Source organism: Pan paniscus, chromosome 2 (genome assembly GCF_029289425.2).
Source record: "Pan paniscus chromosome 2, NHGRI_mPanPan1-v2.0_pri, whole genome shotgun sequence".
NCBI classification, from domain to species: Eukaryota; Metazoa; Chordata; class Mammalia; order Primates; family Hominidae; genus Pan; species Pan paniscus.
In genome coordinates this window covers 51441997-51466031 of record NC_085926.1, presented here as the reverse complement: position 1 = coordinate 51466031, position 24035 = coordinate 51441997, and the positions used below count along the sequence as shown (strand labels likewise).

The window sequence follows — 24035 nt, the reverse complement described above, 5'->3', positions numbered from 1 at the left end:
TTTTTGAGGCAGACTCTAGCTCTGTCGCCCAGGCTGGAGTGCAGTGGCACAATCTTGGCTCACTGCAACCTCCGCCTCCTGGCTTCAAGCAATTCTCCTGCCTCAGCCTCCCGAGTAGCTGGGATTACAGGCGCCCACCACCACGCACGCCCAGCTTATTTTTGAATTTTTAGTAGAGATGGGGTTTCACTGTGTTGGCCAGGCTGGTCTCGAACTCCTGACCTCATGATCCGCCCACCTCAGCCTCCCAAAGTGCTGGGATTACAAGCATGAGCCACCCTGCCCGGCTGGATTAACGTATTTTTTAATGTCTTTGTGCCTTTACACTTGGTATTTCTTTGGCCTGAAATGCCTTTCCTTGGCATGTCTGCATGGCAGGCCTAGTCCTTATAAGAAGTAGTTCAAGAATCATGTCTGTAAAACCTTCACTGACTTTGACTTTCATAGGTAGGTTTGGGCTCCCCATCATTAAAAAAATTTTTTTTTTTTTTTTTTTTTAGTGACAGGGTCTCACTATGTTACCCAGGATAGAGTGCAGTGGTATGATTATAGCTCACTGCTAAATTTTTATTTTTTGATTTTTTTGGTGGAGACAGGGTTTCATTATGTTGCTCAGGCTGTTTTCAGACTCCTCACTGCAAATGTTCCTTCTACGTTGGTCTCCCAAAGTGCTGGGATTACAGGTGTGAACCACCATACTGGCCACCACTTTGTTTTAATACTCCTGTCATTCATATGTATGTATTTTAATTTTCCCCCATTATACCACATTGTACTATTATTTTATTTTATTTTATTTTATTTTATTTTATTTTTTGAGACAGAGTCTCGCTCTGTTGCCCGGGCTGGAGTGCAGTGGCGCGATCTTGGCTTACTGCAAGCTCTGCCTCCCAGATTCACACCATTCTCCTGCCTCAGCTTCCTGAGCAGCTGGGACTACAGGTGCCCGCCACCACACTGGGCTAATTTTTTATATTTTTTAGTAGAGATGAGGTTTCAGGTTTCACCGTGTTAGCTAGGATGGTCTCGATCTCCTGCCCTCGTGATCTGCCCACCTCGGCCTCCCAAAGTGCTGAGATTACAGGCGTGAGCCACCGTGCCCAGCTATGATAGACAGGATTTCCCTCTGTTGCCGAGGCTGGAGTGTAGTGGCGTGATCTCGGGTCACTGCAACCTCAACTTCCTGGGCTTAGTTGATTCTCCCACCTCAGCTTCTGGAGTAGCTGGGACTACAGGCACACACCACCCTGCCTGGCTAATTTTTTGTATTTTTAGTAGAGATAGGTTTTCGCTATGTTGCCCAGGCTGGTCTTGAACACCTGGACTCAAGCAATCCACCTGCCTCGGCCTCCCAGAAGTGCTGAGATTATAGGCGTGAGCCACCATGCCTGGCCTACGACTATGTCTTTTTATTGGTGTCTCCTCAAATGATGATTTGTCCACTGCCTGGTTCATAATAACTGTATGGTATATAATTTTATTTAATAAATGTGTCAAGATGGAGAAAAAGTGAAAAGTAAAGGCTGGGGAGGGGTGCTCATGGGTTTTCTAAGGAGAAGGTCACTGGAATGTGGGGATTCTTAACGTCTCATCTTCAATATCATAACTGTTAAAAAAATCTTTTTGTTTGTGCAGTGATCTCTTACTTTTTATGGAGAAAGAACTATAATATTATGAAAGTCTAAATGGGGATAAATGTATTGTTCCTAATTGCTTTTAATACATGGGGAACATGTGAAAATACCAGTTTTTTTTAAGGAACAGGATTATTGCTGACTGGCAGAAACTGGATTTTAACTGGTAGAGGCATTGGAGATTAAGAAAGTTAGGCCAGATGTAGTGGTTTATGCCTCTAATCCCAGCACTTTGGAAGGCTGAGGTAGGAGGATCGCTTGAGGCCACAGGTTAAAGACCAGCTTGGGCAACATAGTAAGACCCCGTCTTAATTAAAAAAACAAAACAAAAAAAGAATAATTAAACACCAACTATTAAACAAGATACTTGAAATGCAGCCACAGTGAATTAGAGAATTTAAATATTGTGCTGTTAACGTGTATAATTGATGTGGCTGTGAAAGGAGGAGAGTCATTAATGAGGATGGTTATGTGGATTCATTCACTTGTTCAAGAAATATTTGAGCACTTACACTAAAAGTACTTAATGTTTTATTTTCAACATTATTTTACATTATCATATTTTATCCTCAACTTTTTCACTGTGCTATGCTCTTCAGCCATGCAAAGCCTAAAATAGAGGGGGGCTGTCCTCAAGGAGATAACTACCTGGGAAGCAACTAAAACTAACGGAGGCCTGGCATGGTGGCTCACACTTGTAATCCTAGCAGTTTGGGAGGCTGAGGCAGGTGAATTGCTTGAGCTCAGGAGCCCAAAACCAGCCTGGGCAACATGGTGAGACTGTTGTCTCTACAAAAAATACAAAAGTTAGCCAGGCATGGTGGCACGTGCCTGTAGTCTCAGCTACTCAGGAGGCTGAGGTAGGAGGATTGCTTGAGCCAGGTAGGTCGAGGCTGCAGTGAGCTGAGATTGTGCCACTATACTCCAGCCTGGGCAAGAGAGACTCTGTCTCAACAACAACAACAACAACAAAAACTAACTGATAAGGAACAATGCATAGTAGCACAAAATAGTATATAATGATGAAGTTCCAAATCAGGCAGTATGGTTTGTGTGTGTGTGTATATATATATATATAAAAGCTACTGGAATGGGAAGGTTTGTAAATATTAAAGGGGTTATCAGAATGGAAAGAAAATGAGTGAATCAGTTCATTCCACTCAACAAATATTTGAGGACTTTTTTTGGTGTCAGAACTGTAAGAGGCACTTATCTGAACTTCACCTTCCTTATTTGTCACTCAAAGTATCTCTGAAAGATACATCATTAAATGATAGACATTCTCAGATTTACTTGCAAAAAACTGCATAGCGAGGCAGTGGAAACTTAGGTTAGAATCCTGGGTTTTGACTCCAATTCCAGTGTTGTTTTTTTTTCCCCCCAAGGCTGGAGTACAGTGTTGTGATCATAGCTCACTGCAGCCTCAACCTCCTGGACTCAAGTGATCCTCCCACCTCAGCCCTCTGAGTGGCTGGGGTGCATGCTACCATGCTCCACTAATTTTTGTATTTTTTTTTTTTTTTGTAGAGACGGGATTTTGCCAGGTTGCCCAGGCTGGTCAGTTTATTTTATTTTAATCAGGGGTAACTTCCCTCCTTCACCAAATTGTGGGTCTCTTTACTGGATATTTTCTAAAATAGTTCTAGGTTTTTTTTTTTTTTTTTTTTTTTGTCTTCACTCATCTGGCTGCAGGTTTGGGTGTTTTAGTATATTCCATGAAGAGCAAATGAATTTTAGGCCTGTCTGCTCTTTTATTGACCGTTATTTTTATGATCTTTTGACAGTTTCGTAAGAACAGTGTATGTCATTTTGTAACTTGAATTCATCCTTTTATTAGCCTTTGACTTGATTCTGTTGAAAGGGGCTGGCTTTGGTCAAAGCTGTGCGAGTGGGCTTTTTTTTGTTTTGTTTTGAGATGGAGTCTCACTCTGTCGCTCAGGCTGGAGTGCAGTGGTGTGATCTCGGCTCTGCAACCTCTGCCTCCCAGGTGCAAGCAGTTCTCCTGCCTCAGTCTCCCAAGTAGCTGGGATTAGGTGCCCACCACCAAGCCCGGCTAATTTTTTGTGTTTTTTTTTAATAGAGACAGGGTTTCACCACGTTGGCCAGGCTGGTCTTTTTTTTGAGACGGAGTCTGCTCTGTTGCCCAGGCTGGAGTGCAGTGGTGCGATCTCAGCTCACTGCAAGCTCCGCCTCCTGGGTTCACGCTATTCAGCCTCCTGAGTATCTGGGATTACAGGCACCCGCCAACACACCTGGCTAATTTTTTTGTATTTTTAGTAGAGACAGGGTTTCACCGTGTTAGCCAGGATGGTCTTGATCTTCTGATCTCGTGATCTGCCCGCCTCAGCCTCCCAAAGTGCTGGGATTACAGGCGTGAGCCACTACACCTGGCCTTTTTTTTTTTTTTTTTGAGATATAATTTATATACTGTAAAGTACTCTGCTAGATGGATTTTTTTTTGTAAGACCATTATCGAGATCAAGTTATAGTAGAACTTGAGCACCAGATTGCACCCTCCTGCCTCATCCCAGTCAATAGTTACCCTAAATTAACTGTTTTTCCTATTTTTGATTCTCAGTTTTTTGTTTGTTTTGAGATGGAGTCTCACTCTCACCCAGGCTGGAGTGCAGTGGCTCGATCTTGGCTCACTGCAATCTCTGCCTCCCTGGCTCAAGTGAGTCTCCTGCCTCAGCCTCCTGAGTACCTGGGATTATAGGCGCCCGCCACCATGCCTGGCTAATTTTCGTATTTTACTAGAGATGGGTTTTACCCTGTTGGCCAGGCTGGTCTTGACCTCCTGACCTCAAGTGACCCACCTGCCTCAGCCTCCCAAAGTGCTGGGATTACAGGTGTGAGCCACTGCGCCTGGCCCGATTCCCAGTTTTTATGATGCCAATTACTCTTGGAAAATGAGAAGACTAAACAGAAGAAAAAAACCCCACAATTAACACCTAAAGAGCTCTTACTTGTCAGGTTTTATTCTAATTAACTGAAACCCAGGGAAACTCTGTAACGTAGAGACTATTATCTTGAGGCACAGAGAGGTTAAATAACTTACCCAGAGTGTCTCACACTGTGGAAGAGCTCAGATTTGAACCCTGAAAATCTGGCTCCAAAAGCCACCTTTTTTTTTTTTTGAGACATAGTCTCGCTCTGTCGCCCAGGCTGGAATGCGATGGCGCAATCTCGGCTCACTGCAAGCTCCGCCTCCTGGGTTCACGCCATTCTCCTGCCTCAGCCTCCCGAGTAGCTGGGACTACAGGCGCCTGCCACCATGCCCGGCTAATTTTTTGTATGTTTAGTAGAGACGGGCTTTCGCCGTGTTAGCCAGGATGGTCTTGATCTCCTGACCTCATGATCTGCCCGCCTCAGCCTCCTAAAGTGCTGGGATTACGGGCGTAAGCCACCACGCCGGGCCCTGGAGTGCAGCAGTTTTATCATAGCTTACTGCAGCCTTGAATTCCTGGGCTCAAGCCATCTTCCAGTCTCAGTCTCCTGAGTAGCAGGGACTACAGGATGTGTTGCCACCATGCCTGGCTAGTTTTTAAATTTTTAGTAGAGATGGGGGCGATTTCACTATATTGTCCAGGCTGGTCTCTAACTCCTTACCTCTAGTGATTTTCCCACCTTGGCCTCCCAAAGTGCTGGGATTATAGGCATGAGCCACTGTGCCTGGCCCAGAGGCCATATTTTTAACTTCTCTGTTATATTTCTTAGTTTCAACTGAGGATACTAGTAGATCTTTTTGTTTTTGTTTTTTTTCTTTTTTGATACTAGTAGATTTTACAATATATAATTCTAAGTATATTTTGTGAAGCTGAGGTGGAAGTATCGCTTGAGTCCAGGAGTTCAAGACCAGCCTGGGCAACATAGCAAGATGCTATCTATATAAAAAATTAAAAAAATAGCCAGGTATAAGGCTGGGTGCAGTGGCTCACGCCTGTAATCCCAGCACTTTGGGAAGCCGAGGCAGGTGGATCATGAGGTCAGGAGTTAGAGACCAGCCTGACCAACATGGTGAAACCCCATCTCTACTAAAAATACAAAAGTTAGCCGGGCATGGTGGCATGTACCTGTAACCCCAGCTACTCAGGAGGCTGAGGTAGGAGAATTGCTTGAACCTGGGAGGCGGAGGTTGCAGTGAGCTGAGATTGCGCCACTGTACTCCAGCCTGGGCGACAGAGTGAGACTCCATCTCAAAAAAAAAAAAAAAAAAAAAGCCAGGCATGCTGATTCACACCTGTAGTCCCACCTACTTGGGAAGCTGACGCAGGAGGATTGTTTGAGCTCAGAAGTTTGAGGCTGCAGTGAGGTACGATTGTGCCACTGCGCCACTGCAGTCCAGCCTGAGAGACAGTGAGACCCTGTCTCTTAAAAAAACTTAAAAAAAAAAAAAAAATTACCAACAAAAAAAACAAGTACACATACATTATTTTGTGTGATTGCCCTTTGTGTTAAAGAGAGGTTTCAGAGTTTAGAGGGAAAGGAAGAAAAAGCAGAAATACTTATGAAGCTTGATTAGAGTGGACCAGTAATTTTTGCAGAGAGTTTAACTCTTTTATATTTATTTAGTTATATTTTTGGGACAGAGTTTTGCTCTTGTTGCCCAGGCTGGAGTGCAATGGCACGATCTCGGCTCACCGTGACCTCCGCCTCCTGAGTTCAAGCGATTCTCCTGCCTCAGCCTCCCGAGTAGCTGGAATTACAGGCATGCGCCACCATGCCTGGCTAATTTTTTGTATTTTTAGCAGAGACGGGGTTTCTCCATGTTGGTCAGGCTGATTTCGAACTCCCAACCTCAGGTGATCCGCCTGCCTTAGCCTCCCAAAGTGCTGGGATTACAGGCATGAGCCACGGCGCCGGCCAGGAGAGTTTAATTCTTAAGACTGGAAGGGGCCAGATGTGGTGGCTCACACCTGTAATCCCAGCACTTTGGGAAACCAAGGCGGGCGGATCACTTGAGGTTAGGAGTTTGAGATAGCCTGACTAACATGGCAAAACCCTGTCTCTACCAAAAAAAAAATACAAAAATGAGCTGGGCATGGTGGCACATGCCTGTAATCCCAGCTACTCAGGAGGCTGAGGCAGGAGAATCGCCTGAACGTGGGAGGCAGAGGTTGCAGTGAGCCGACATCGTGCCATTGCACTCCAGCCTGGGTGACAGAGCGAGACTCCATCTCAAAAAAAAAGACTAGCAAGGCTGGGTGTGGTGGCTCAATGCCTGTAATCCCAGGACTTTGGTAGGCCAAGGTGGGCTTGAGCCCAGGAGTTCGAGGTCAGCCTGGGGAGCAAATCCCCAACTACAAAAAATTTTTGAAGTTAGCTGGGCATGGTGGTGTTCCTGTAGTCCCAGTTATTCAGGAGCCTGAGGTGGGAGGATCATTTGAGCCTGGGACGTTGAGGCTTCAGTGAGCCATGAGTCGTGTTGCTGCACTCCAGCCTGAGCAACAGAGTGAGACCCTGTTTTTTTTTTCTGGTTTTTGGTGTTTTTTTTTTTTTTTTTTTTTTTGAGATGGAGTCTCATTCTGTCGCCCATGCTAGACCCTGTTTCTTAAAAAAAAAAAAAAAAAAAAAAGACTAGAAAGTATAGTGTCCTGGAAATAAGCACATAGGAGAGTTTCACTTAGGACAGAGCATGTTAGATGGAGAGTATGATAGTCTTGTATTGGCTTGTCATTATTATAGAGTGTCAGTCTTAGGTCACCCAGATAGTAATTTTTCTTGTTTTTTTTTTTTTTTTGAGATAGAGTTTTGCTCTTGTTTCCCAAGCTGGAGTGCAACCTCCGCCTCCTGGGTTCAAGCGATTCTCCTGCCTCAGCCTCCCGAGTAGCTGGGATTACAGGCATGTGGCACCGTGCCCGGTTAATTTTGTATTTTTAGTAGAGATGGGGTTTCTCCATGTTGGTCAGGCTGGTCTCGAACTCCTGACCTCAGGTGATCGGCCCACCTTGGCTTCCCAAAGTGTTGGGATTACAGGCATGAGCCACTGTGCCCAGCCATTTTTCTTGTTTTATAAATAATGCATGAATAACCGGGCATGGTGGCTCACGCCTATAACCAGCACTTTTAGGAGGCTGAGGCGGGCAGATCACCTGAGGTCAGGAGTTTGAGACCAGCCTGACCAACATGGAGAAACCCCATCTCTACTAAAAATACAAAAATTAGCCAGGTGTGGTGGTGCATGCCTGTAATTCCAGCTACTCAAGAGGCTGAGGCAGCAGAATCGCTTGAACCTGGGAGGCGGAGGTTGTGGTGAGCTGAGATAGCGCCATTGCACTCCAGCCTGGGCAACGAGTGAAACTCCATCTCAAAAAAAAAAAAAATGCATTAATGAAACAGAACTTTTCATACATTCAGCAACATGGATGACTCTCAAAGCATGCTAGGTGAAAGTTAGATTTAAAAAGATTATATGGTTCAATTTATGTGAAAGTCTGGAACAAGCCAGACACAGTGTTGCGTGCCTATAGACCCAGCTACTTGGGAGGCTGAGGCAGGAGGATTGCTTGAGGCCAAGAGTTTGAAGCTGTAGTGTGCTATGTTTATGCTTGTAAATAGCCACTAGACTCCAGCCTGGGCAACATAGCAAGACCCCATCTCTACAAGAAAAAAAAGAAAACAAATTCTGGATCAGGCAGAACTCACCTGTAGTGAGAGAAAGCAGATGAACAGTTACTTGGGGCAGGGGTGGAGGCTTAGATGGTGGGAAGAATGTTACCAGCTGAGTTAATAGCACTGTAACCCTGAAACAGGAGTGAAATTGGGCTCTTTGAAGAACAGTGACCGAAGGTTAATGCAGGAGGGTGGAGGAGTGGAAGAAGTGGTCAGGAAGCAGCAGGCAGAAGCCAGATAATTGCAGGCCATAGTAGTACTTGGATTTAATTCAGGGTATTGTGGTAAGTCATTGGAAGTTGGAGAATGAATTGCATCAGATCAGACATGGAAGCAGGAAGCAAGGAGACTGGTAAAAAGACCATTGGAAGTAATCCAGGTAGTTGATGATGGTGGTCTGGATGAGCATAGGAGTGGTCAAGAATTAGAGAAGTGATGTGAGTCAGGAAGTACCTTGTAGTAGAGCTAACAGAAATTGTTGTGGGAGAGGGAGGAGAAAAGGAAGGTTTTTTTTTTTTGAGACAGAGTTTTGCTCTTGTTGCCCGGGCTGGAGTGCAGTGGCGCAATCTCTCGCCTCACCACAACCTCCGCCTCCCAGGTTCAAGTGATTCTCCTGCCTCAGCCTCCCTACTAGCTGGGATTACAGGTATGTGCCACCACGCCCAGCTAATTTTGTATTTTTAGTAGAGATGGGGTTTCTCCATGTTGTTCAGGCTGTTCTCGAACTCCCAACCTCAGGTGATCCTCCTGCCTCGGCCTCCCAGAGTGCTGGGATTACAGGCGTGAGCCATCACACCCGGCAAGAAAAGGAAGATTTTAAAGATGAGTCCTACATTTTTGGTTTCTGAGGTGAAGGTAATGTTATTTTTTGAAGAAGGGAAAGTTTATATAAGAATGAGTTTGGGGGCCAGCTGTGGTGGCTCACGCCTGTCATCCCAGCACTTTGGGAGGCTGAAGCGGGTGGATCACGAGGTCAGGAGATCGAGACCATCCTGGCTAGCATGGTGAAACCCCGTCTCTACTAAAAGTACAGAAAGTTAGCCGGGCGTGGTGGTGGGCGCCTGCAGTCCCAGCTGTGCGGGATACTGAGGCAGGAGAATGGCATGAACCCGGGAGGCAGAGCTTGCAGTGAGCCAAGATCACACCACTGCACTCCAGCCTGGGCGACAGAGCGAGACTGTCAAAAAAAAAAAAAAGAATGAGTTTGGGAGAGGAAACTCTTTTATGAGATAATTGCTTAGATTTCTATGTACATCAGAAGAAATAGTCTTTTTCTAACTTTGCTTTTATTTTCTACCTTGACCGTTGAATTGACTGTTGTAGTGGTGGTCCATTTTTTTATGCTTGTCCAGAGTTGACCCCTTGTTCCCTTTGTGCTAGGATGTCTCAATTGATTGAAAAAGAAACTGAAGAGTATCGTAAAGGGGATCCAGACCCATTTGATGATCGACATCCTGGTAAGATTTGTGCTCTTAAGTGTGGGTCTTTTTTTTTCTTTTAAGACACTTTTATTAAAGCGAGGGTCTTTTTTTTCTTTTCTAAAAAAGAAAAATTGCTTATGGGAAAATTTTTGAATTGAAATAGTGTCTTTTGTGGTAAGTTTTAAGACCTTTTATTTGTTAAAATGTTGCTCAAGGTGGAGCCAGTGAGGAAAAATAAATTTCTGGAAAAAATTGGAAATATTTTTGATATTTGCCAATCGAATATCACATAACTAACCTAAAGGAACAGAAGTAGGTGTACTTTAGTTAACTCAGTTGATATGATGACAAAGAATTAAAAAGAAAAATCGTCTTCCTTTCAGACTTTTTCTTTTTTGGAGATGGGTACTCACTCTGTTGCCCAGGTTGCAGTGCAGTGGCATGATCATAGCTCACTGCAGCCTGGATCTCCTGGCTCAAACGATCCTCCCACCTCAGCCTCTTGAGTAGCTGGGACTACAGGCGTGTGCCATCATGCCTGGCTGATTTTTAGTTTTTATTTTTTTGTAGAGATGGGGTCTTGCTTTGCTGCCCAAGTTGGTCTCGAACTCCTGGACACAAGCTATCCTCCCGCCTGGGCCTCCCAAAGTGCTGGGATTATAGGCATGAGCCACTGTGCCCAACCAACTTTTTTAAACCATAAAAACAAAAGGTGTTCTTCTCTGTGCCTTCATCTTTCTAATAATAATTATCCTCTAAATAATTATCCTTTTACTGTTGGGGAAATATAGTTGAGAAAGCATTCAGTGTCCTGCTTTTAGTTAGGAAGTTGATATTTGGAACCTTGACGCTTATGTCTGCTTTGGTGTCTTGAGAACTAAAGTATGCCTTCTCGTGTTAATTTGGTTTATTTTGGGCTTATTTATTTATTTATTTATTTATTGAGATGGCATCTTGCTCTGTCGCCCAGCCGGGAGTGCAGTGGCACGATCTTGGTTCACTGCAACCACTGCTTCTTGGGTTCAAGCAATTTTTGTGCCTCAGTGTCCCAAGTAGCTGGGATTACAAGCATGTACCACCACAGTCGGCTAAGTTTTGCACTTTTAATAGAGAAAGGGTTTCACCATGTTGGCCAAGCTGGTCTTGAACTCCTGACCTCAAGTGATCCACCCGCCTCCACCTCCCAAAGTGCTGGGATTACAGGCGTGAGCCACTGAGCCTGGCCAATTTTGGGCTAATTAAAGCCATGATAGCACCTGCTTTGGTATGGAATTTGCTACAGTGGTACAGAATTATGAGGGACTTGAGACTGCCATTTTATGTTTACTGTAAGGTAGATCACCAGTGGGCAAAGCTGAAGTCATGCATGGGCCCATAGTACATGTAAGCTTGATAGCCTGAAGCAGTCCTCTGTGGAGAGGAGTCTGAAATTTTGGCCTGGCGCTGTGGCTCACGCCTGTAATCTCAGCACTTTGGGAGGCCGAGGCAGGAGGATCACCTGAGTTCGGGAGTTTGCGACCAGCCTGACCAACATGGAAAAACCCCGTCTCTACTAAATATACAAAATTAGCCAGACATGATGGCGCATGCCTGTAATCCCAGCTACTCAGGAGGCTGAGGCAGGAGAATCGCTTGAACCCAGGAGGCAGAGGTTGCAGTGAGCCAAGATCATGCCATTGAACTCCAGCCTGGGCAAGAAGAGCAAAACTCTGTCTCAAAAAAAAAAAAAAAAAAAAAAATTTGTGTGTGGAAAAAGAATGTGAATGAGTGCGAGTTATAAAAATAAGGACATTGTATATTCACCTGAATGTTCCAGGGTTTACTGCTATTTCTTATACTTTTGTTCTCACATGTAAGCTAGGCATTTCAAATTGAGAGTCTAGTTGCTTATGTGATGTTATCTGCTGCTGTTGTCCTGGACATCCCTACTTGTGACTACAGAGGAATATTCACCATTTAACCCACATCTTCAATAACTCAAATCAGAGCATGAAGAAGTATGAAAGTGAATGTGAAATCAGAAATTAAGTTAATGCATAGGATTATGAAAAGCATTAAAAGATAGATAATCATGCTGAATGTCATTGCCTGGAGATGGATTAAATGGCAACGAGGAAGAAGGGAGAGACAGAGAAAGATATGACATTTTTCAGTAGAGCTTACAAAGCAATTTTTTCCTCTTAATGTTAAGCAATATTTGTCAGTGGCATTATTTCTTTATTAAAAATAAGGATTTCAGTTTCATGATTTATAAACAGCTAACATTAGGTAACTACGGTCCTTGTTTGTTTTTGTGATACTTTTCTCTGATGTTTCTTTTTGTGAATTACTTTGAGATACTAATTAACAGCTTGGTAAAAACATATCAGCAGCTCACATCTTGTCTTCATTCTCTATTGTATGTTTTGACTAAATTTGCCTCTCTAAATGCTCTGAAAGAAAGGAAATGAAATAAAATAGAGGTTTCTGTTTTAAAAACAAACCAGGCCGCGTGTGATGGCTCATACCTGTAATCCCAGCACTGTGGGAGGCTGAGGCGGGCACATCACCTGAGGTCAGGAGTTCGAGACCAGCTTGGCCAACATGGTGAAACCCCGACTCTACTAAAAATACAGAAATTAGCTGAGCGTGGTGGCAGGCACCTGTAATCCCAGCTACTCGGGAGGCTGAGGCAGGAGAATCGCTTGAATTTAGGAGGTGGAGGTTGCAGTGAGCCAAGATTGAGCCACTGTACTCCAGCCTTGGCGACAGAACAAGACTCCATCTCAAAACACAACAACAACAAACCAGTAATTCTCCCTTCCATCAACTAATTCTTTTATCGTTAGGCTATGCATTGAGTTGATCCTAGGCCCCTGGCCTCCTTTCTTTCCACAAGAGCTAAGTTAAGATGGGCAAGGTTATTGTATCTTTAGGGTTAGTGATTGCTTGGTGGAATTCACCCCCGTCACCCTGACCCAGGGTGTCCTTACATGTTTGAGCATGCATCTCTGTTGCTGTTGTCATTGTAGTGGAAGGAGAGGTTGGACTTGGAGCCAGTCTTCTCCAGGCCACCCATCAATAGAAGCATGCTTCCTACCTTTTTATGGATGGGGAGTCAGAAGTTTTCTCTCTCTTAGGTTCCTTTATGATTCTTTTGTAGACCTTGTATACTCTTGGTGATGCTCATCTGGATCTAGTGCTCATTTGTTTAATTCAGCAGTGCTGTATAGGCAGTATGCTAGGAGATGGGAAGGCTAGAGAGCAGTGTCTCAAGTTTTTACGTTGTTATTTTTAAATTATGTTTCTTTTTATATATATATATTTTTATTATACTTTTAAGTTCTAGGGTACATGTGCACAACGTGCAGGTTTGTTACATATGTATACATGTGCCATGTTGGTGTGCTGCACCCATTAACTCGTCATTTGCATTAGGTATATCTCCTAATGCTGTCCCTCTCCCCTCCCCCCACCCCACAACAGTCCCCGGTGTGTGATGTTCCCCTTCCTGTGTCCGAGTGTTCTCATTGTTCAATTCCCACCTATGAGTGAGAACAGGTGTTTGGTTTTTTGTCCTCGCGATAGTTTGCTGAGAATGATGGTTTCCAGCTTCATCCATGTCCCTTTTTATTTTTATTTTTTTCGAGACGGAGTCTTCCTCTGTCACCCAGGCTGGATTGCAGTGGTGCAATCTTGGCTCACTGCAACCTCCGCCTCCTGGGTTCAAGCAGTTCTCCTGCCTCAGCCTCCCGAGTAGATGGGATTACAGGCGCCCGCCACTGCACCTGGCTAATTTTTGTATTTTTAGTAGAGACGGGATTTCGCCATGTTGGCCAGGCTGGTCTCAAACTCCTGACCTCATGATCTGCCCGCCTCAGCCTCCCAAAGTGCTGGGATTACAGGCATGAGCTACTGCGGCTGGCCTAAAGCATGTTTCTTATGTAATCTAATTTAGCACAATAATCTTTTGTTTCTGATTATTTTTGCTGGCATTTTATTAGTGCTTATAAAAACCCAGGTGCCTTTCCAGAGGTCTAAGTTGCTTGACTGGGATGACTTACTCATTCCTTTGTTTGTTCCTCCCCTCTTCTCTTGGTAGGTCGAGCTGATCCAGAGTGTATGCTGGGCCACTTGCTGAGAATACTCTTCAAGAATGATGATTTCATGAATGCAGTAGGTTTGCTTCTTACTTTTCTCCAGCGATTATCATCTGTAGATGCTGTATCTTTATTGTTTTTTCGTGAATAGTTTGCCTTCTCCTAAGGCCTTGACAAAGTTGGGAGTAGAGTTTTTTGCCAAAGTCCTGGTTGTGGCCATAATGCTTTCTCTTTGGTATGTACTTTGATATTGGTGAGGCCTCCCAAGGTATCTATGCTCATTCTTGGGCAAAATGATTTTGAATTTGAGAATATAGGGGCCCTCTTCAGTTTTTCAATGGAAAAATAAGAGTGATGCATACAGCATGATTCTGCACTGACACTGTGGGGTATGCATTGGGCATGTAGAGGGATAGAAAGGTGCTTTCTGTCTATCTTGAGGAGGATGTGAGGAGTAAATAAGAATATACATATTTTACTCAGCTCCTGAACATAGTAATTGCTCAACAAATTGTGGCTGATAGGTTTGTTTTTGAAGGTGGGATGGCATGATGCTTGAGAACATGGGCTTTGGGGGTCCATGTTTTGGATTTAAATCCAGCTCCATAGTTCACTGACAGACTTAAGCCTCTTCAAGCTTTATTTTCTCACTGCCTTCTTTTTCTTTTCTTCCTTTTGAGACAGGGTCTGGCTCTGTTACTCAGGCTGGAATGCAGTGGCACAATCTTGGCTTACTGCAACCTCTGCTTTCCGGGGTCAGGTGATTCTCCTGCCCCAGGCTCCCAAGTAGCTGGGACCACAGGTGCCTGCCAACCACACCTGCCTTATTTTTTTGTATGTTTAGTAGAGATGGGCTTTCACCATGTTGGCCAGGCTAGTCTCAAATTCCTGACCTCAAGTTATCCACCCACCTTGGCCTCCCAAAGTGCTGGGATTACAGATGTGAACCACTGCACCCAGCTGCAGCCTTATTTTTCTAGTCTATAAAATGGAGTTAATAGCATTTAAAACCTTTTTTGTACTCCTTGAATGAAATTAAGCATGAAGGTGCTTGGCAGAGAGCCTGGCACACAATGAAGGCCCAGTAGGTATTAGCTAGTATTATCATTTATTTATTTGCTTATTTATTTTTTGAGACAGAATTTCGCTTTTGTTGCCCAGGCTGGAGTGCAGTGGTGCGATCTCGGCTCACTGCAACCTCTGCCTCCTGGGTTCAGGTGATTCTCCTGACTCAGCCTCCCAAGTAGCTGGGACTACAAGGGATGCACCACCACGCCAGGCTAATTTTTGTATTTTTAGTAGAGACGGGGTTTCTCCATGTTGGTCAGGCTGGTCTCAAACTCCTGACTTCAGGTGATCCACCTGCCTCAGCCTCCCAAAGTACTGGGTTCACGGGCATGAGCCACAGCACCCAGCCAGTATTAGCTATTATTATCTGTATTATGTTGACTTCTAGATTTATTTCTATATCACCAATGTCTCTTTCTTAGTTTCAGATCACTTCTAGACATTTCCTTCTGGGTGTCTCCCATATACACCTCGAATTTTACGTGTCTGACCATTTTCTCCATAATCTGTTTCTTTTGTTCTCTAGCTCAGTAACGATGTCCTTGTCTAGTCAGCTATAAAGTGTCCTTTACGCCTCCAAGCTCTCTTATACAGTGAACTTACAGATGTTATTACTCCCTTCACCTTAAACTTCACAAATCCCTCCAGTTCTGTTCTTGTCACCAGACCCCAGTTTAGCTAGACCACCGTTTAGCCAACAATTTCTCACTTGGTTACTGAAATAACATCTTCACTGGTTTCTCCTTGTCTTGTCCTCCTCTAATTCATTCTTCACTTTATAGCCCAGAAATTATGGTACCCTCTTGCTTAAAATCCATTAATGGCTTTCTATTACCTTCAGGACAAATTTTAAGTTTCTTAGTTTGGTGTAAAAACCAAATCTGTCTCTGAACTTTGTTCTCTGCAGTTTCAGTTCTTGCCTTCTGGCCCTCCTCTCCTCCAACGTTTCCTTAGATACTTCCTTCTCGTCTTTTACATCCCGGCTTGGAATCACTTCTTCTCTTAAGCCTTCTCTGATTCTTCTTCAGGGGTCTTGTGCCCTCCTAGGGGCTTCGGTAGCATCCTTTACTCATGGTATTACTTGTTTTCCCAACTGTCACCTCTATTGAATTACACATCTTTTTTTTTTTTTTTTTAAGACAGCATCTCACGCTGAGTGCATTAGTACGATCACTCACTGCAGCCTTGACCTCCCATGTTCAAGGATTCTCCTGCCTCAGCCTCCTGAGTAGCTGAGACCACAGGCATGTGCCACCATGCCTGGCAAATTTTTTGATTTTTTTGTAGAGACAAGATTTCACTGGGTTGCCCAGGCTGGTCTTGAACTCCTGGGCTCAAGCCATCCTCAGATTTTGGCCACCCAATGTGCTGGGATTACAGGGATGAGCCACCACACCCGGCCTGGATAATGAATCTTGGGATGGTGGGACTGTGTCAATAATTATTTACTGTTATATGCCCAGCACAGAACATAGTACCGCTTAATATTAGAGATTCAGTAAATATTAACTAAGTGCCAAATGGAGACTTTTATTAATACATATTATTGTATTATATATATAATTTATTATAAAATTTGAGTTTTTCATTAACCATTGTCAAGAATATGGAGCTCATATTGCCCTGCTTATACTTTTAAAAAAGTGTATATGCAGTGGTGTGGGGGCCAGATGTGATGGCTCATGCCTGTAATCCCAGTACTTTGGGAGGCTGAGGTGGGAGGATCACCTGAGGCCAGGAGTTAGAGGCTAGCTTGGGCAACATAATGAGGCCCCGTCTCTACTAAAAATTAAAAAATTAGATGGACATGGTGGTGTGCACCTGTGGTCCCAGCTACTTGGGAGGCTGAAGCTGGAGGATCACTTGAGACTGGGAGGTCGAGACTGCAGTGAGCCATGCTTGTGCCACTGCACTCCAACCTAAGTGACAGAGTGAGACCCTGTCCGTAAAAAAATCATTAAAAATAAAGTGTATATGGAAGGGGATAGGTTTATTTGTGGCATTTGTTTTTGTTTTTGTTTTGTTGTTGTTGTTGTTGTTGTTGTTTTGGAGACAGGGTCTCACCGTTGCCCAGGCCTGAGTGCAGTGGTGATTAGGGCTCACTTCACCCTTGACATCCTGGGCTCTGGGCATCCTCCCACCTCAGCCTCCCATGTAGCTGGGACTACAGGCATGTGCCACCATGCTTGGCTAATTTTTGTATTTTTGGTAGAGATGGGGTTTTGCCGTGTTGTCCAGGCTGGTTTCAAACTCCTCAGCTCAAGTGATCCTCCTGCCTTGGCTTCCCAAAGTGCTGGGATTACAAGTGTGCATCACTGGCATCAGCGTTTGACCTTTAATTTCTATGATTGCTGAGTTGTTTTGGGGGGATTTGGCTTTAAAGCTGCAGAAGAAATTATGTGTGGTATCATCATGGCTCAGCAGGATCATAAGTGTTTATAATAATTAAAGGTTTAATTAGTAAAAGTTTAATTAGTTACATACAGTCTTCTTTCATACCCGTTAAGAAAGTAATGGGAATATGTTGAGGTTTTATTAGCTGTCCTTAATTTGACTGGGTTGAATTTTAGATGAACAATATTTCTTTTTTTTCTTTACAGCTGGTGAATGCATACGTGATGACAAGCCGAGAGCCCCCTTTAAACACTGCAGCTTGCAGACTCCTATTAGACATCATGCCAGGGCTGGAAACTGCTGTCGTCTTTCAAGAAAAGGTACTTAGTGAAAAGTAAAGTCATAATTTTATTTTGTAATTGAATTATGATGTATTTGATTTGTCTCTGTGGTTAAAATCATTGTTACAGTTTTTGTTATTCATATAGTAATATATGTTATAAAAATCTAAGAAATCCTGACAGGCAATAATAAAATTATTTATTTTTTATTATCATTTTTTAAATTGAGATGGGGTCTTGCTGCATTGCCCAGTGAGCAACTGGGCTCAAGTGATCCTCCTACTTTAGCATTTCAGATTGCTGGGATTATAGTCGTGAGCCTCTGCGCCCAGCCAAAAATTTAAAAATAGTTATTTTGACAAATACTTGTTGCTTGGGTGCTATAGTTTTTTTTTTTTTTTTTAGATGGTGTCTTGCTTTGTCACCCATGCTGGAGTGCAGTGGCACGATTTCAGCTCACTACAACCTCTGCCTCCCGGGCTCAAGTGATTCTCCTGCCTCAGCCTCCCAAGTAGCTGGGATTACAGGCGCCCACCACCATGTCCACTTAATTTTTGTAATTTTAGTAGAGATGGGATTTCACCATGTTGGTCAGGTTGGCCTCGAACTCCTGACCTCAGGTGATCCACCTGCCTCGGCCTCCCAAAGTGCTGGCATTACAGACGTGAGCTGTCGCACCTGGCCAGTATTTTTAATTTTATTTTATTTACTTTCGTTTTTTCATTTTTTGAGACTGAGTCTTGCTCTGTCGCCCAGGCTGGAATGCAGTGGTGCAGTCTTAGCTCACTGCAACTTCCTCCTGGGTTCAAGCAATTCTTGTGCCTCAGCCTCCTGGGTACCTGGGATTACAGGTGTACGCTACCATGCCTGGCTAATTTTTGTATTTTTAGTAGAGACAGCGTTTCACCATGTTGGCCAGGCTGGTCTCAAAACTCCTGACCCAAGTGTTCCACCCTCCTTGGCCTCCCAGAGTGCTGGGATTACAGGCATGAACTGCCACACCTGGCCATTATAGAATTTTTTTAAATCTTGAGATTATATGTTGTGTGGTTTTTTTTTCTTTTCTTTTTTTTAAAATTTTATTATTATTATACTTTAAGTTTTAGGGTACATGTGCACAACGTGCAGTTTTGTTACATATGTATACATGTGCCATGTTGGTGTGCTGCACCCATTAACTCGACATTTAGCATTAGGTATATCTCCTAATGCTATCCCTCCCCGCTTCCCCCACCCCACAACAGTCCCCGGTGTGTGATGTTCCCCTTCCTGTGTCCATGTGTTCTCGTTGTTTAATTCCCACCTATGAGTGAGAACATGCGGTGTTTGGTTTTTTGTCCTTGCGATAGTTTGCTGAGAATGATGGTTTGCAGTTTCATCCATGCCCCTACAAAGGACATGAACTCATCATTTTTTATGGCTGCATAGTATTCCATGGTATATATGTGCCACATTTTCTTAATCCAGTCTATCGTTGTTGGACATTTAGGTTGGTTCCAAGTCTTTGTTATTGTGAATAGTGCCGCAGTAAACATACGTGTTAATGTGTCTTTATAGCAGCATGATTTATAATCCTTTGGGTATATACCCAGTAATGGGATGGCTGGGTCAAATGGTATTTCTAGTTCTAGATCCCTGAAGAATCGCCACACTGACTTCCACAATGGTTGAACTAGTTTACAGTCCCACCAACAGTGTAAAAGTGTTCCTGTTTCTCCACATCCTCTCCAGCACCTGTTGCTTCCTGACTTTTTAATGATTGCCATTCTAACTGGTGTGAGATGGTATCTCATTGTGGTTTTGATTTGCATTTCTCTGATGGCCAGTGATGGTGAGCATTTTTTCATGTGTTTTTTGGCTGCATAAATGTCTTCTTTTGAGAAGTGTCTGTTCATATCCTTCGCCCACTTTTTGATGGGGTTGTTTGTTTATTTCTTATAAATTTGTTTGAGTTCATTGTAGATTCTGGATATTAGCCCTTTGTCAGATGAGTAGGTTGCAAAAATTTTCTCCCATTCTGTAGGTTGCCTGTTCACTCTGATGGTAGTTTCTTTTGCTGTGCAGAAGCTCTTTAGTTTAATTAGATCCCATTTGTCAATTTTGGCTTTTGTTGCTATTGCTTTTGGTGTTTTAGACATGAAGTCCTTGCCCATGCCTGTGTCCTGAATGGTATTGCCTAGGTTTTCTTCTAGGGTTTTTATGGTTTTAGGTCTAACATTTAAGTCTTTAATCCATCTTGAATTAATTTTTGTATAAGGTGTAAGGAAGGGATCCAGTTTCAGCTTTCTACATATGGCTAGCCAGTTTTCCCAGCACCATTTATTAAATAGGGAATCCTTTCCCCTTTGCTTGTTTTTGTCAGGTTTGTCAAAGATCAGGTAGTTGTAGATATGCGGCATTATTTCTGAGGGCTCTATTCTGTTCCATTGGTCTATATCTCTGTTTTGGTACCAGTACCATGCTGTTTTGGTTACTGTAGCCTTGTAGTATAGTTTGAAGTCAGGTAGCGTGATGCCTCCAGCTTTGTTCTTTTGGCTTAGGATTGACTTGGCAATGCGGGCTCTTTTTTGGTTCCATATGAACTTTAAAGTAGTTTTTTCCAATTCTGTGAAGAAAGTCATTGGTAGCTTGATGGGGATGGCATTGAATCTATAAATTACCTTGGGCAGTACGGCCATTTTCACGATACTGATTCTTCCTACCCTTGAGCATGGAACGTTCTTCCATTTGTTTGTATCCTCTTTTACTTCATTGAGCAGTGGTTTGTAGTTCTCCTTGAAGAGGTCCTTCACATCCCTTGTAAGTTGGATTCCTAGGTATTTTATTCTCTTTGAAGCAATTGTGAATGGGAGTTCACTCATGATTTGGCTCTCTTGTTTGTCTGTGTTATTGGTGTATAAGAATGCTTGTGATTTTTGTACATTGATTTTGTATCCTGAGACTTTGCTGAAATTGCTTATCAGCTTGAGGAGATTTTGGGCTGAGATGATGGGGTTTTCTAGATATACAATCATGTCATCTGCAAACAGGGACAATTTGACTTCCTCTTTTCCTAATTGAATACCCTTTATTTCCTTCTCCTGCCTGATTGCCCTGGCCAGAACTCCCAACGCTATGTTGAATAGGAGTGGTGAGAGAGGGCATCCCTGTCTTGTGCCCGTTTTCAAAGGGAATGCTTCCAGTTTTTGCCCATTCAGTATGATATTGGCTGTGGGTTTGTGATAGATAGCTCTTATTATTTTGAGATAGGTCCCATCAATACCTAATGTATTGAGAGTTTTTAGCATGAAGGTTGTTGAATTTTGTCAAAGGCCTTTTCTGCATCTATTGAGATAATCATGTGGTTTTTGTCTTTGGTTCTGTTTATATGCTGGATTACATTTATTGATTTGCATATGTTGAACCAGCCTTGCATCCCAGGGATGAAGCCCACTTGATCATGGTAGATAGTCTTTTTGATGTGCTGCTGGATTTGGTTTGCCAGTATTTTATTGAGGATTTTTGCATCGATGTTTGTCAAGGATATTGGTCTAAAATTCTCTTTTTTGGTTGTGTCTTTGCCAGGCTTTGGTATCAGGATGATGCTGGCCTCATAAAATGAGTTAGGGAGGATTCCCTCTTTTTCTGTTGATTGGAATAATTTCAGAAGGAATGGTACCAGCTCCTCTTTGTACCTCTGGTAGAATTCGGCTGTGAATCCATCTGGTCCTGGACTTTTTTTGGTTGGTAAGCTATTGATTATTGCCTCAATTTCAGAGCCTGTTATTGGTCTGTTCAGAGATTCAACTTCTTCCTGGTTTAGTCTTGGGAGGATGTATGTGTCGAGGAATTTATCCATTTCTTCTTGATTTTCTAGTTTATTTGTGTAGAGGTGTTTATAGTATTCTCTGATGATAGTTCGTATTTCCGTGGGATCGGTCGTGATATCCCCTTTATCATTTTTTATTGTGTCTATTTGATCCTTCTGTCTTTTCTTCTTTATTATTCTTGCTAGCGGTCTATCAATTTTGTTGATCTTTTAAAAAAACCAGCTCCTGGATTCATTAATTTTTTGAAGGGTTTTTTGTGTCTCTATTTCCTTCAGTTCTGCTCTGATCTTATTTCTTGCCTTCTGCTAGCTTTTGAATGTGTTTGCTCTTGCTTTTCTAGCTCTTTTAATTGTGATGTTAGGGTGTCAGTTTTAGATCTTTCCTGCTTTCTCTTGTGGGCATTTAGTGCTATAAATTTCCCTCTACATACTGCTTTGAATGTGTCCCAGAGATTCTGGTATGTTGTGTCTTTGTTCTCATTGGTTTCAAAGAACATCTTTATTTCTGCCTTCATTTCATTATGTACCCAGTAGTCATTCAGGAGCAGGTTGTTCAGTTTCCATGTAGTTGAGCAGTTTTGAGTGAGTTTTTTAATCCTGAGTTCTAGTTTGATTGCACTGTGGTCTGAGAGACAGTTTGTTATAATTTCTGTTCGTTTACATTTGCTGAGGAGTGCTTTACTTCCAACTATGTGGTCAGTTTTGGAGTAGGTGTGGTATGGTGCTGAAAAGAATGTGTATTCTGTTGATTTAGGGTGGAGAGTTCTGTAGATGTCAGTTAGGTCCGCTTGATGCAGAGCTGAGTTCAATTCCTGGGTATCCTTGTTAACTTTCTGTCTCGTTGATCTGTCTAATGTTGACAGTGGGGTGTTAAAGTCTCCCATTATTATTGTGTGGGAGTCTAAGTCTCTTTGTAGGTCACTAAGGACTTGCTTTATGAATCTGGGTGCTCCTGTATTGGGTGCATATATATTTAGGATAGTTAGCTCTTCTTGTTGAATTGATCCCTTTACCATTATGTAATGGCCTTTTTTGTCTCTTTTGATCTTTGTTGGTTTAAAGTCTGTTTTATCATAGACTAGGATTGGAGCCCCTGCCTTTTTTTGTTTTCCATTTGCTTGGTAGATCTTCCTCCATCCCTTTATTTTGAGCCTATGTGTGTGTCTGCATGTGAGATGGGTTTCCTGAATACAGCACACTGATGGGTCTTGACTCTTTATCCAATTTGCCAGTCTGTGTCTTTTAATTGGAGTATTTAGCCCATTTACATTTAGAGTTAACATTGTTGTGTGTGAATTTGATCCTGTCATTATGATGTTAGCTGGTTATTTTGCTCGATAGTTGATGCAGTTTCTTCCTAGCGTTGATGGTCTTTACAATTTGGCATGTTTTTGCAGTGGCTGGTACCGGTTGTTCCTTTCCATGTTTAGCGCTTCCTTCAGGAGCTCTTTTAGGGCAGGCCTGGTGGTGACAAAATCTCTCAGCATTTGCTTGTCTGTAAAGTATTTTATTTCTCCTTCACTTGTGAAGCGTAGTTTGGCTGGATATGAGATTCTGGGTTGAAAATTCTTTTCTTTAAGAATGTTGAATATTGGTTCCCACTCTCTTCTGGCTTGTAGAGTTTCTGCAGAGATATCAGCTGTTAGTCTGATGGGCTTCCCTTTGTGGGTAACCTGAGCTTTCTCTCTGGCTGCCCTTAATATTTTTTCCTTCATTTCAGCTTTGGTGAATCTGACAATTATGTGTCTTGGAGTTGCTCTTCTCGAGGAGTATCTTTGTGGCATTCTCTGTATTTCCTTAATTTGAATGTTGGCCTGCCTTGCTAGATTGGGGAAGTTCTCCTGGATAATATCCTGCAGAGTGTTTTCCAACTTGGTTCCATTCTCCCTGTCACTTTCAGGTACACCAATCAGACGTAGATTTGGTGTTTTCACATAGTCCCATATTTCTTGGAGGCTTTGTTCGTTTCTTTTTATTCTTTTTTCTCTAAACTTCTCTTCTCGCTTCATTTCATTAATTTCGTCTTCCATCACTGATACCCTTTTTCCAGTTGATCACATCGGCTACTGAGGCTTCTGCATTCGTCACGTAGCTTTCTGTGCCTTGGTTTTCAGCTCCATCAGGTCCTTTAAGGACTTCTCTGCATTGGTTATTCTAGTTATCCATTTGTCTAATTTTTTTTCAAAGCTTTTAACTTCTTTGCCATTGGTTCGAATTTCCTCCTGTAGCTCGGAGTAGTTTGATCATCTGAAGCCTTCTTCTCTCAACTCATCAAAGTCATTCTCCGTCCAGCTTTGTTCCATTGCTGGTGAGGAACTGTGTTCCTTTGGAGGAGGAGAGGTGCTCTGATTTTTAGAGTTTCCAGTTTTTCTGCTCTGTTTTTTTCCCATCTTTGTGGTTGTAGCTACCTTTCGTTTTTGACGATGGTGACGTACAGATGGGTTTTTGGTGTGGATGTCCTTTCTGTTTGTTTGTTTTCCTTCTAACAGACAGGTCCCTCAGCTGCAGGTCTTGTGGAGTTTGCTAGAGGTCCACTTGAGACCCTGTTTGCCTGGGTATCAGCAGCAGTGGCTGCAGAATAGCCGATATTGGTGAACCACAGATGCTGCTGCCTGATCATTCCTCTGGAAGTTTTGTCTCAGAGGAGTACCCGGCCGTGTGAGGTGTCAGTCCGCCCCTACTGGGGGGTGCCTCCCAGTTAGGCTACTTGGGGGTCAGGGACCCACTTGAGGAGGCAG

The 24035-nt window shown here is 43.1% G+C and overlaps 1 protein-coding gene across 3 annotated transcripts in view; it reads left to right on the top strand.

The window, feature by feature from the left end:
- Window positions 1–24035, top strand: part of DCAF1 (DDB1 and CUL4 associated factor 1) — a 109535-nt gene that overhangs the window by 24326 nt on the left and 61174 nt on the right. For all 3 annotated transcript variants that reach the window (XR_008624743.2, XM_055109995.2, XM_063602384.1), the window contains exons 3-5: window positions 9627–9703; window positions 13749–13822; window positions 17415–17528. Coding sequence is in view for 2 of the 3 variants with exons in the window: in XM_055109995.2 (XP_054965970.2) it covers window positions 9627–9703; window positions 13749–13822; window positions 17415–17528 (265 nt within the window). In the remaining variant the exon portion in view is untranslated. The remainder of the gene's footprint in view (window positions 1–9626; window positions 9704–13748; window positions 13823–17414; window positions 17529–24035) is intronic.